General features: G+C 46.9%; 3 protein-coding genes across 3 annotated transcripts in view; 2 read left to right on the top strand and 1 right to left on the bottom strand.

Moving 5' to 3' along the window:
* The window catches only part of LOC113202446 (CBP80/20-dependent translation initiation factor), a 15286-nt gene extending 6765 nt beyond the window's left edge, over positions 1–8521 (top strand). Inside the window, exons 2-11 of the mRNA XM_052273609.1 lie at positions 730–1281; positions 4634–4709; positions 4807–4909; positions 5002–5200; positions 5366–5548; positions 5663–5846; positions 5987–6105; positions 6219–6386; positions 6460–6588; positions 6674–8521. Coding sequence (XP_052129569.1) covers positions 1132–1281; positions 4634–4709; positions 4807–4909; positions 5002–5200; positions 5366–5548; positions 5663–5846; positions 5987–6105; positions 6219–6386; positions 6460–6588; positions 6674–6898 — 1536 coding nt within the window. The 5' untranslated portion in view covers positions 730–1131 and the 3' untranslated portion in view covers positions 6899–8521. The remainder of the gene's footprint in view (positions 1–729; positions 1282–4633; positions 4710–4806; positions 4910–5001; positions 5201–5365; positions 5549–5662; positions 5847–5986; positions 6106–6218; positions 6387–6459; positions 6589–6673) is intronic.
* On the bottom strand, positions 8363–10601 carry LOC113202448 (SREBP regulating gene protein). Its single transcript, XM_026416673.2, has 4 exons — positions 10241–10601; positions 9988–10150; positions 9761–9912; positions 8363–9681 (listed from the first exon to the last, which is right to left on the bottom strand). The coding sequence occupies exons 1-4, from the start codon at positions 10427–10429 to the stop codon at positions 9490–9492; spliced, it is 696 nt and encodes a 231-aa protein (XP_026272458.1). The 5' UTR covers positions 10430–10601; the 3' UTR covers positions 8363–9489.
* Positions 10602–10631: 30 nt separating this feature from the next.
* On the top strand, positions 10632–13393 carry LOC113202447 (RNA-binding protein with serine-rich domain 1-A). The gene is made up of 7 exons (XM_026416672.2): positions 10632–10792; positions 11269–11406; positions 11507–11650; positions 11730–11870; positions 11943–12196; positions 12269–12398; positions 12650–13393. Coding segments are annotated over exons 1-7 (939 nt in total). The 5' UTR covers positions 10632–10790; the 3' UTR covers positions 12780–13393.
* Positions 13394–13732: the final 339 nt, after the last annotated feature.

The raw sequence follows: 13732 nt of genomic DNA, 5'->3' as shown, positions 1-13732 counted from the left end.
GGTACACGACTATACTCGTCTCGCACGCTGGTGCGCCCCGCATCGAACGGGCGGGGCTCTCTTGTTCGAACGCCTTTCGCCCCTCGGACTCCCTTCCCTTCCCTTTTCCCACCCCTTCCTGTTTGCGACCCCTCTCCCCCCTTTCTTTTTCCCCTCCCCGCCATATCCCCCGTACAGTGCGCGCCGCCCAAGCTCTGCCCGCGACGCCGGGCTCTCGCGTCTGCAGAGTAAACCTCGGCGCTTTGTCCGCTCCGACTGTACACCGGCGTCGCCCCGACGACCACCACTGTACGCATGCAGATGAAGGGAAGGGGGAGAGGAGGAGAGGTTGGCGTGGAAAAAAAATCTTCCTGATTCTCTAACCCGGCCGACCGCGCGCGAAGTAGGGCCATTTTGAATATTGAGTAAGTTCCAACACCTTTGTTTTTTCCCCCTCTCGCTTTTCCTCTCTCGGGAACATCTGAGTCAACGTGTCGCTCGGCCACGCCTCTCGCTGCATCGGCCGTGCAATTGCGATCGCGGAGCTGTCAACATTCGAGCACCTCTCGGATGGGAATGAACGCGCCAAGGTCGCAAGGGCGCGGAGGTCCGACTTACCTCTGGCGAGAAAGTCGACGGTTAAAAGAGTCGTCGATTTTTCTTGGGACTCTACTTTGATCTCCATGGCCGACACACACGGACGGTACAACCAACCACCTCTGATCTGCGTGTTGTGTTCTTCTGTTGCAGGCGCATGCCGATCGAATAAGCTCGACACCCTCGGGCCGCCCGGCGCGGTGACCTGTGAGGTGACCCTGTGAGGTGACCTTTGAGGTGACCTGTGCGGTGACCCGTGAGGCGACCTGCTCGCTCACCCCGGGGCGCGAGGCGCGAGCTCCGACTGACCCCGCAGCGCAGCGTCCCCCTGCCCCCGGCCCCGCCGAATCACTGCAGTTGAACCCAGTGTGGAGCTTTCATTGGAACATCTAGTGAAAAATATAATCAGTGCACCTCCGGCCACCACCGTGAAATAACGCGCTAGCGTGTGTCTTCCAGTGAAGTGGCCACAGTGAAATAATATTGTTCAGTGCATCGTCCAGTGGAACCCCTCGTGGCGAGGCGATAGTGACTGTGCGGCGGTGGCATTTGGGCATGAGCGTCGTCCAGGCGGCGCTGCTCAACATGGAGGTCCCCCCGGGCCCCGGGCTGCTCCAGCGCTCGCACACGGTGGGCCCCGGCGAGCTCAAGAGGAGCACCAGCAACAGCAGCTTCCAGCGCACGCCCAGCTACCACCAGCATCAGGTGAGCCTAGTCAGGAAAGGCAGGTAGGCTATTTGAGCTCCCCCACCCTAATATGTTGGTAACGCACGGTGCATCATCACCACCTCTGTCAGCAGCAGGGAAAGACAGAGAGCAGAGAAAGACAGAGACAGGCAGACAGAGAGGAGGGGAGGGGGAGTAGAAATAGGAGGAAGAAAAAGGAGCAGGGCAGAGGAGGGCAGTGATGAAGGAAGAGGGTGACACCGTGCATATAATTATACGATGTATGCCGGTGTTTTAATGATTCCACGCACGCCAACTCCACGCCACGTACCCCGCCTGCCGCCGCCTGCATTTCTTTGCGGTCGCTGCCCCGGTCTCTCTGAGGCCAACACTTTTACCCCATACCCAGCGACCGGCATTATTTGTCAGATAGTCTCCCCTACCGAGTGAACGTTTCAAAGCAGAGTGCGGCTGTCAATCTATCTCTCCGATTGTGTCGTGTGCCACTTGGGCCCTTGGCTCGGGCCCCCAGGTCAGGATGCGTGTGCCTGGGCCTGGGCCTGGGCGTGGCACGCCCACAGTGCGAGGACGTGCAGGACCGCCGCGCACACTCTCATCAATATGCGTGTCTAGAAAACAACCCATCGTGCCTTACACACGAAGGAATGAGGACTAGAAAAACATTTTTGGTCCTCTTTTCCAACAGATCAAACGAAAGGGTAGTTCAATTATTTGGCTGGGCACGTGTATTGCCTTGCAGTATTGGCCGGCTTAAGGGTTTTGGCTGAGCAGAGCTTTGGCCGAAGGCTTTGGCCAAAGGCTTCGGCTGAGGGCTTGACGACTAGCGATGATGACTGAACGGGGTGAAGGTGATATGAAAGGTGGAGCCATCCCCACTGCTGTGGCGCTACACTCGGCCCGGCCAGCCCGCCGGCGAGCCAGCCAAAAAGCCGGTAACGGGGCGGGGCGGGGTGGGCGGGGCGGGGCAGAGCGGGGAGCGGGGACCGTGGCAGGGCGCGAAGCTTGTGGAGCTGAGGCAAACAGTTTCCCGCCAACCGAGGTCGCACGCGCTACCAGGCGCTAGGCGTCCGTCCGTCCGTCCGTCGCACCGACGACGTTCCCGATCAGCTGATCCCGCAGTCTCGTTTCGTCCGTCGCGAGTTGAAGTAGCGCGCGTGCGTGTCGCGCCACCGCGAGTTTCTGCGGCTGCTGCAGCCGTCGCGGGACGCACAGTGACGGGTACAGACAGTGGTCGTAGACAATACAGTGCCTTATTCGCTTACGGAGCTCGCAGTTCGGGGAATCTTTCCCTCCCGGAAAAACAGTTGGCTTTTAGTACATTTTTCGCGACCTGCAGCGCAAGACGCCTTCCTCCTCACCTTGAGTAGGTAACCTGAACTACGGCGTGACATCATCTCGGTGTTGATTGTACCGTCCGCTTAGTGCCCCGAGGTGGGCGGGGCGGGGCGGGGTGGACGCAGCAGAGACGCCCGCCCACACTCCGTCCGTCCGTCCGCTGGAGCCGGTGTGCCCGCCTTTTTCTCCGACATTGCCGCCGCCGCCGGGTATTTGCCTCCTGCGACGCCCCATAGTCCCACTTTCTGCTCATCATCCTCGCTGCCATATGCCCGGGGAGGCGGTGCCCGTCCCCCGTTGCCGAACACTACTTCATTCCGGTCAGCCGAAGCGGACCTCCTCGCGCCGAACGGAATGCCGAAACTATTAGCCGGACCGCCGGGCCGCGTTCAACATTCCTAAAAACCGCTGGAGGAGACGAGAATGAGGCCCGGCCGGCCACGGCAGACGACGCGCCAGCAACCATACCACCACTACTGACTTGGTAGTTTACGCCAGAGCGACATATCTTCATATCTTTCTGACAGCTGTCATTTAGTTGTGTATGTATCATGTACAATGCGCTTAAAGAGACTGTACGTACGCCCCCCCCCCCACCTCTCCCTCATTTCCAGCGACGTAAGGTGCTCTTCCTGGCTGGACACCCGCGGTGCATCCTTTTTCGACTCATCCCGCCAGGCTCACCTTGAGTCGACTCGGATCCGTCTGCCCGGGCCGCGGGGCCGGCTCAACTCCAGACGGCCATTATACTCATCTGTCAATATCCGCACGTGACAACAGCGTCGCTGCTGCTCGTCAGCTTCTCCTGCTGTTTCGTTTAGAATTATGCACGCATTTTAATTGTTATCGAAATTGCCGCAACCCTGCCCTCGCACAATACACCGGGTGACGGGGGGAAGGGGGGGGGGACGAGAACCTGTTCCGGCCTAGTGTTACATAAAAGCGGGTACATCATGTCTGGCCCGGTCCCCAGTCCATACGCCCGCCTGCCCGCCCAGGCCGTGCGGAAGTATTGGGTGCTTATGCTTCCCACTGTCTCTTCGGCAGGTCGGGTTACACTTCGGTGACACGCCGACTGTCAGAAAACGTAAAGCACTTCTTTTTCTTTGCGAGTTTAGAGAGTGGTAACACACGACACGGGCGGGCTGGTAGGAACGGACATTGTCTAGGAGAACGTCTGATACGACGACACGGCGTCCCATCCCGGCTCCGGTCCGCCAGCCGGGTCTGGTTCGGCCGGACCGGTCTCGTGCGGTTGGGCCCATTTTCGGCTTGTCTTACGCCTATTTCAGAGGCCCGGAATCGTTTTAGCGACCCGACGGAGCGCGGCGGCTACCTCCTCGACTCCGCGGTCGCCCCGGCGCGTCAAAACTGCGTCGAGACTGTGGAAGGTCAGCCTCGTAGGACGCGTGAAGCAGCCGAAGCAGCGCGCCTCCTAATGTCTTGGAATACAGAGTGCGTGGTTTGTGGGCCCTCGCAAAAGAAAACGCCTGACGAAAAATCACGCACACAGGGAAGGAGAGCCCACCTACTTTTTCGGAGCTCCGGTAGAGGGAAAGCTTTTCCGTTTATTTTGCACCCTGGTGACCACGGGGGTATCCCTGACGCGGCGCGGCGACCACGTGGTGCGAGAGGGGTGGGAGCCTTGCCAAAAACAATCCCCCCTCTTTTCGAATATAATTAGCAAAGCCCTCTCTCCTTCCCCAGCGATCCCCCCCTTTCCCCAACCAGAGACATTTTCAGCGCATCAGATCCCCCGCCCTGAGCCACAAATCGATCTCTAATGGGCCCAAGACGGCCGTCAGGAAGCATGTAAGGCGTATTCCGCCTGTCATCGAGTCTCCCACTTGGCTAATGTGTGACAGTTCGCCGTTCCCGCACATCTTGGCGTCCCTGACTGGCTCACGTGGGACTTCCCCGCCGGCTGCCCACCGAATTAGTATTATTGAAAACGTTCCAATGCCGTGAAACCAGATGATTTTAACTCGGGAGCGTTGTTGTGTTTTACAGAGAATGGCAACCCTTATTGTTGCAGGCCCGGTCTCGACGGGGCGCCAGCGGCAGCGGAGGGGGTGGAGCCAAACCCACCCTCGAGATCTACAGGCCCCCAAGTGAGTGCGACGAACAATATCGTGTGAGAAATGTGCGACTAAACTGAAATAAGGTTATTTATAGAGTCAAATAAATGTGTTGTGTCGCGATCGGCAGGCGTTCGCGATGGGTCTCACATGAATGGCGAAGGGAGCTCCATCAGCAACAGGCTCAACGTGCACGCCAAGGAGTTCACCATGGAGAGCCTTAAGATGTCCAAGTAGGTGCCACACGACCAATGAAACGGGGCGGCAGATTCCATACGTTAGACTTAAATTCCCCTCTGACACGAACGTGTCTCCGCGTTTTCAGGTCCAGCAACAACATTCTGACATTAAACAACAACAACAATTCTTTCAACAACAATAACAACGGTTCGTCCAAACCCTCCAAGGCAGCCCTGCTGCAGCAGTCCAAGTCGAGCGGCAACATCATGCACGCCCTGCAGCACCAGCGGCACCACCCGCACCAGCTGCAGCAGTCGGCGTCCATCGGCAACGCGCTGCAACAGGTGGGCGCTGGGGGCTGGGGGCGGCAGGGGCCCGGGTAGGCAAGCCCGCCGCGCACCCGTGCGCGCAACGCGCGCGATTGCCTACCCGACAGGCGGTGACGCCGGTGTGCACGGGTCCCCGACACTTTATCGCATTTTAACTCACCCGTTGCTGGATGCTTACAGTCCCACCGCGTTCACTTCCGCTTCGACGTGGACGCCAACGCGGACGCCGCGGGCGCCAGGGGGGCGCCGCCCGCCTTTCCCTTGGACAGCTACGCCAGCTACGGCTCCGGCGGAGGCTCCGGCGGAGGCCGGTCGAGGCACCGGGATGTGAGGGACCACGCTCCAGTAGAGGACCAACACGCGGTGAGAGCTGCAGCGGGTGGTGGCCGACGTCGAGAGCCTCCTGAGCCAGGCCTGGCTGATACAATGCTTGAGCCGAGGTGTCCTTCACCTTAAGTGGTTCGTTTTTGTTTTCAGGGGAAACCCCTCCGCTCCAAGACCCAGGCTGCCATCGCAACGTCCTCCTCGTCCGGTGGAGCAGGGATCAAGCGCTCCAAGAGTATGGGCTCGGCTGACGCGTTGGGCGGCCAGACCAAAGACCTCCCGGACTTCGCCAACTTCCCTCCCGAGGTGCAGGCCGCCATTCACCGGGCTGTCGAAGGTGTGTTGTTACCACAATGATATCGATGCAGAAATGATTCTTATAATTATAATTGATATTTCTAGTGCTGAGGGGAAGGGGGTAGAGATACATACAGGTTCATATGCAACGTGTGGGTCCATTTTTCCTCTTTATTTCAGACCCTAATCAAGTGTCTGCGAGGACGTTGATGCAGTTGGTGAAGCACATAATGGATAGAGTGGTAGAAAGCCGAAGCTTTGCAGAACCAGCTGCAAAACTATGCATCACAATTATTGAAGTAAGATTCAAATATAATAACAATCATATTAGTTTTGAGCGATTTCAAATTTCTTATCGTTGAGATTGATTGACTGAATATTTAAAACAAAACACAAACAACTTCATTTCCAGAAGGAGAAAAATGAAACATTTCTTGAGTCCCTCCTTAATACATGTCAACTATGGTATCAAAACAGAGAAAAGTACCTCAAGGCCTCTAGCCCTTCTGCAGGATCTAGTGGATCACCTAGTATGCGCTATCCAGCTTTCATGGCCTTCTTGAATGAAATGTATTGTCAGGTTAGTCTTTTACGGCACTGAAATTAAAGAAGAAGCAGATAAATATCACCAGTAAATTCTTTTTCTGATCTAGTTGAAACGACGTCAGCTTCAACTGAAAACCCAATACGATGGAGTTGCACCTGGATTACTTCTGCTGACCCTTCTAGCTAAGTGTTGTCAGGAATGTCTCAAACCCCCATCTGTGAACAGTTTGAAAGAGGTGGGTTTGCAGTCCATTTCACATCTTCAAACATTTTTACTTATACTTGTTTTCTATTTAATCTAATCTTCCCTTTGTTTGTCAGATGGAGTGCTTGTTTTTTGTCTTATCATCAATCGGAAAAGACTTAGAAACTGAGCTTCCAGCTCGAATGAATGCTGTTTTAGCGGGAGTACGTGATGCCTTTTTAACATCAGCCGCAATACCTGCAATACGAAAGACACTTCTTCAACTTATAGAACTTCATGCTGCTCAGTGGCAACTACCTGCTCCAGCAATTATGTATTATTATCCAGCTACTAATAAGTAATAAGTAATTACCTGGGTTAGCTCATTGCATCTTTTCTTTATTTGAGGAGAGGGTCTCAGACCATAAAGGGTTTACAGTCATTGAGTTAGGAGAAGTGTATTGCTGAGCATGGTGAACATGCTCATGCTGTGCAGAGTAATTCCTCCCATCCCCATCATTTAGATATTCTCTCCTGCCCCTTGATGGCCACTTTGAGTCAAGGGTTTTATAGCGGAAGGGTGATCTACAAATTCTTAGAACTGAGAAGAGCTCTGTAAGAAAATGGGAAAACAGATTAGAAGCTGAAAATGCATGAATCTAACATCCCAGCAAACTATTGGTTTGCAATTTAATAACTTTCATCAACAGTTACAATTATATTATGAAGGTACCAATAATACAATCAAAAACAAAATAATTAAAAAAAAAAACTTTGATGAGATGATAAAAAATACTCACATATACTTTTCTTGTGGCGATACATTGTTTTTTTGTTGTTGTTTTTTTTAAGTTACTATTATTGGCCCACAACTAAAACTAGAAGAGTGAGTAAATTTTTGATAATTGAGAGAAGACTAGTCAAGCAATTGAAAGTAAAGAGATGATAATATTAATTGAAATACTGTTGGCTGTGCATTCTGCTTGACACATAAATGTAAAAAGGTACCTGGTGTCAATCAAACTAAAAGTAGATGGTTGTAGCATGCTATAAGGGAACTGCCCTCTTGTTGCATTCTTACTATTCTTAGGTAAAATTTGAGTCTAGATCTTACTTTCATATTTCCAAGAGCACAATTTTCTTTCACACTGTTATTTATGTTTTTACTAAGTTATTAACCAGTGAAAAAAAAGATTGGACAACTGTAGAGTATGATATTCTGTACATTAAGGTGCACTGTGAACACTAGGAAACATTTTTGGGCAAAAACACGAGAATGTTTTCAAACACAGGACCTATTTTCCCACAGAAAGTTAAGTGCTGTACTCCTTAGAGAGTTCGTTGAAGTTGTCTGTTAATGTGGTGTCAGCACTGCAATTTTAATCATTCTGAGTTTGGTTGATGTGTTACTACACAGTAGCATATTTTATCCATTTACTAACCCTCCGAGACTGCTAGTTTGCCATATGTACGTTTTATATTGTATTGTGATTTACTTCACTGATGCTCTTGCTGTTGGTTCTTTTCTACTTTTGTAAGAAGTTGGTATTATTTTTGAGAAATGGATTGTACAGAATATTTTTTTGTAGAAAATATTACTCAGAACTATTAATTGCAAAATTGATCCCTTTTAAAATTGTTTAATTTTCCCCATTACTTCAGGAACTTCTAATAGGGTTAGACGTAGGCTTCTTTTCTTTAGTCACTATAGATAATCAATTGAAAGGGACCTAGAAAGTTCATCCCCATAACTTCTGTACTCCCTGCAACAGCAGATAAGAACATGTTAGGTAAGAAGAACATGAAATTGAGGCTTATACCAAGTGTAAATAATTACATGTAAGTCGTTTATTTTTCCAACTGCCAAAGGACAGAACACTTCTTACCATGTAGATATACATCAAATAATATTTTTGCATTATCTTGTTGAGTGTTTGCAATATATTTGTACGGCCTTCAAGAATAAAAGGAACAGTTGAGTGTCATTGTCATTTGAACAATTACTCATTATTCTGGAAGAAGTACACCAGAATTTCCCCCAAAACACTCAAAATTGAAATATAAAAGTGGAGATTTTGAACTACATTTAGATTGTAATACTGCAATTAACATTTAATTAGGAGCTGAACTGTCAATTCCCGGTACTCAATAGTTCTGATGTCTTCATAAGAAATAGTAGGCACTTCACAAAAGACATTCTGATCCAGAGGAGGCTCCTCTGGATCCTTCATTCCGGATGAAACTAATTTCTTTGAAAAACTGTGGTTAGGCTTTAAATATTTTGAAAGGGGTTAATTAAATTGAATCTCATGGTGTACTTACATAGACACAAAAACTATGTATTACGTATGTCTAAAAAATATAATTTAAACAATTTTCTTAACATTGATATCACATTGTTTGGTTTAGTATTCTTTTCATAACATGTGCTTTCATTTCAAAAAAATCATGCACAAGGCAAAATTTCTTTATAATGAGACCAAAATTTGCACCAAATCTCATGACTTCAAAAACTAAATTAAACATTATTCCATTACACTACCAGAGTCATTCAATAATAAAATATAACTAAAATCAACAATTTATAAAATGAAACTACAAAACATTGGTTCTGAAAAGTTTTAGGTAAGACTAATAATAATGTCCCTAATGACTTTATCAACAAACATACACATGATTTCATATGTTTTAGTCTGATATTACCACAGATTTCTCATGCCAATAATTATTTCCTATCTAACAGGTTCATAGAATCCCTCAAAATTCATGATGTATTTCTAATGACAGGTATTATTGACAAAGCTTTGGTTTGAAAATTAGTCATAATTGAATATATATCGCATGTTTCACCATTTCCATCACAAACCATTGGCACTAACATCTCAAAGTAGAAACAAATAGCAGCATTACTACCCATTGGTTTGTATACCACATGATTAAAAATTTCCATTTACTAGGAGCCTGATGTAGGAATTTCCCCATAACAATGCTTAGCTTTGGGATCACGGTATGTATTTTCATGCTGAACACTTTGAGAGCTTGTTCGGCACTTAGCCAAGCACAGTTCAAAGTGATCTGTTACTGAGGCAAAAAGAACATTTAATGTCTCAGATGCTTTACCTAACACATTTTGAAGAACTTGTTTCTGTAATGGAAAATAAATAATTAGCATGAGTAAATTACGCAATTCCATTGCCAAGTTCAATTAGAATTCAAGCACAAACCTTATCCGGATGGAGGCAACAAGATATGCAGTACTCATATATGCTGCAACAACCACTTTCTTTACAAGTTTCACAGGAATATCGTTTTGTATTTTCAGCCTCAATGTTACAACATCCACTAGGTAATACATTGCCTCTTGAGCAAACATAGCCTGAAGTAGGAGGAGACAAATTAACACAATGATATTTAGCATTAATAAGGGGAAGTAACTTCTTTGTGGCTTTACCTCTATCATCGACAATAAGAACTTTGCCTTGCACAGAATTTCGACATGTCAACACCTTCATTTCAGTGGCATTTAAATCATCTTTGGGTGAATGCCAAAGAAATGTTCTATCCAATGGTCGCACTGGGAGAGTGTCAATTTCATATGATGTCGTAGAGTTTCCCTGCAAGAGAATTTCAGGTGGGTTTGATATGAACATCGAGAATGACACCAATAGGGATCTAGAGTACCTTCATCATGAATTGAAAAATACCTCCTTCATGAAGCTGACTATGCAATAGGTGAGAGAAAACAGGAATATGATGCCTAGCACTATCCTCTTCCTTATGATCCGCAATATTGCAGCGGCCCACATGTCTTCCCATACTAGGGGAACAGGCCCTTTCCTTTCACAAGAAGTGTGAGCGCACACTAAATTGTCGCGGTTCTCCACCGCGCGCATTCACGAACGGCGCAACCAGGTTTTAAGGCCGTTCGGTCACTAAAATTGCTTTTCTTCTGACAAAACATATTTTTCAGAACAAGAAATAACACAAATATACAAAAACTCGCCCAAGGCAGCAGGCACGAGCGAAATAACAACAATTACAGACGACTGCGGATAACGAAGCAAATGATTATACGTAGTCAAAGTCTGCGAGTAAAAGAAAACAAATGAACCAATCGTGGCGTGAAGAAAGAAGAAGAGGGCAGATGCCGTGAGCAACGCGAGCGATTGCAAGATTTGTTTTACTGCCTGAAGCATTTACTACCGTAGTTCTTGTTGCATATAATTCAGTAAAGGAGCTCAACTTTCAAAGAAAATGTAAGTATTGACTTTTTGGGTCCTCAACTTCTTCCGTAATGGTCCGAGTTCCTTTGCTGTGGCCTATCGACCCTCCAATGATTTTGCCGGTTATTTTTATTTATATTAAAGAAAACCCAATTTCTATCTTGAGTGTTTTAATATTTTTAAAATTGAAACGCTATTGTATTAATAAGTATCATATGATTTCCAGCCTGAACTATCGCAAATCCTGCGTAATCACTTTATTGCATGTCAAAACCGGCGGCTGCCTGCTAACCTCAATGATTATACATGATACCTCCAAAGTTTATTTATCTTCTGTTACTCTACTTTCTAAGTATTGTTTAGCCTTTACCTTTTTGTGTGCTCTTCCCCATTGCTCTTAAAATCTATGATCATGATTCATCCTTTTGTATACTAAAAATATTCCTATCGTTGCCCATCAAAGTTTGGTTTGGACGGTTGCTCAAAACCCACATTAATTGTTGTTTCAGGGCTCGTAAACGACGGAGTTCTGCAGACGGTCCGAAAAGCTCAGACTTGGAGGAGAAGAAGAAAAAAGAAAGAGGGAGGGACAGGAAGAAAAAGTCAACAGCTTCTTCAGCCAGCAGCAGTGGAAGTAGTAGCAGGAGGTAAGGCCACTGCTGAGATTTTTTAGTAACAAATTTTATCATCTTCTCGACCATGCATACTTTTAACAACTTAGTTTGAATTTTCTTTTTTGGTTTACAGTTCTTCAGAGAGCAGTTCTAGTTCTGGTTCAAGTTCTGGATCAAGCTCAAGTTCTGGATCAAGTTCACGTTCAAGCTCTAGTTCTAGCGGATCGAGCAGTTCCAGTTCAAGTTCAGGAACTCGCTCCAAGGCCACTAAACGCAAGTAAGTTGTCAGCCTGTTCAATATTAGGGGCTCCATGTTTTTTGAAAGGTTTGGCATTAATGTAAATTTGTTTATACAGAACAGGAAGTCGCAGTAGGAGCCGCAGCAAAAGTAAGACTCATAGCCGCAGCAGAAGCAAGAGTGCAGATCGTAAAAATAAGAAAAAGGAAGATGATAAGAAAAAGGCAGCTGAAAAGCCTAAACCCAAGCCAAGAAGCAGGTAGGTGCTATAATTGTACTCTTATTTTCAACTCACATCACATCATAAACAGCGCTGTAAATGTTGTTATAGGACCCCATCACCTGTGAGACTTGCACGCAAGCGCAAAGAAAGAGCTCCAACACCAAGACCAGTTCGAGTTCATATTGGCAGATTAACCCGGAATGTGACAAAAGATCATGTATTTGAGATTTTTTCGGCTTATGGTACTGTGAAACAAGTAGAGTTTCCTCTTGATCGCAGCCATCCATTTGGCCGAGGATATGCATACGTAGAGTATGAAACTCCAGATGAGGCAGAAAATGCCATGAAACATATGGATGGAGGTAAGTTTTGGTCCTGTGTCCTCCTGTGTCTCAAAGTTAAGTTTTCTTCTCTAATCAAATCTATGGTTTTAGGGCAAATTGATGGCCAAGAAATTACAGCAGCACCCGTCTTGCTGCCCAAACCTCGTATGCCGTTGCCACGCCGCAGTCCACCACCACAAGTGAGGCGACCAATGCAGCGTTGGGGCCGGTCTCCCCCAAGGTAAGTTGTTTCAAGTTGTTGCACTCCTGGTGGACACGTACCGTGTGTCAGGGCTTCGGCACAACAGTATACGGGTTTGCCTACTTGCTCCACTCACATGCCATGGCCCCTTGGGTAGGCAAACTCACATGATGTTGTCGTACTTAGTCCTCAAACACGGTGTAGCTACAATCTGCTTCTCTATCTTGTTTTAATGAAACAATCTTTTTTTTCCAAGCGTTTTCACTAATTAATTTTTGATTTTCTTGCAGGTTCCGTCGGCGCACTCCACCTCCACCCCGCCGACGACCCTCTCCTCCTCGGCGAAGACCGCGCTCTCGTTCGCGGTCGCCTGCTCGGCGAAGACGTTACAGCCGGTCAAGCTCAAGCAGCTCTCGTTGAGCAGTTCTCTTTACTGCTCCGAGTTGAGAGTCTGTGAAAGAGCTGATCTCAATTTCATTTCTTTTACACTTCATATGATGTACATCTTTTTTGATGTATGAGCCTTTCTCCATGTTCTGTCCTGATGGGAATTGAAAATTTGTTCTTTGTTTTAAAGATTGACTGGTTCAGTAGTCCTGTAGCCATGGAAAATATTGAGGTAATTTGTTTGTGAAGTTGGAGTTAAGCGTAATATCACTGATGGATTTGATCATTGCTTGGGTTCTTGCAGAAGGCTTACTGTTAAATACCCTGAGCTAAAATTCAGTTCAGAAATGTATTGTAATCTATGTCAATGTAGTATTTGATTTTTGTTTGAGTCAGCTCCAGTTAGGAAGCCTTGTGATTTGCACTGAGTATTGCATCTTCCATTATGAAATCATTTTCTATCAATAATTTCAGGTTTTAAAAAAATTGCTTATCTTTTTGAAAACCTCTGATAAGCCTGTTATGTTATTTCTTATGAACTACAACATTCTTTCACTTTATTTCTACCTGATAACATTTGAAAAAAGAAATAAGTCTGTGTATGCATGTGCGCAAGTTGAATTGTCAATAAATAAAAACCACAGAAAGGCTGCATTTTTTTTCGGGGGGTGGGTGAGAGTGTCAGAAAACCCTTTGTTTCTTAATTTCTTAATCGGTCGAGTACCTAGCTATAACTAAAGCTGAAGCTATAACTCTGAGACCTATGTCGACGCTCGTGGCCCAAAACTGCAGATACCTGAAGCTGCCAACATCGGAAAACCAAAGAAAATGGACTAGAGCTTTCACAATTGGCAATGATCCGGACGGCAATGTGACGAGATGAGAACTCAAATAAATGTGTTTGACCAATGTAAAATCATTGCAAGGCCAAAATAATACATGTAAATCGTTAAATAAAGTCATTAATGGGCCCAAGTGCAAATGAC

This window comes from Frankliniella occidentalis, unplaced genomic scaffold, assembly GCF_000697945.3.
Source record: "Frankliniella occidentalis isolate FOCC.00 unplaced genomic scaffold, Focc_3.1 Scaffold288, whole genome shotgun sequence".
In the NCBI taxonomy this organism is placed as follows: domain Eukaryota; kingdom Metazoa; phylum Arthropoda; class Insecta; order Thysanoptera; family Thripidae; genus Frankliniella; species Frankliniella occidentalis.
The sequence above is the reverse complement of the archived record's forward strand: the minus strand, read 5'-3'. Positions and strand labels throughout refer to the sequence as shown.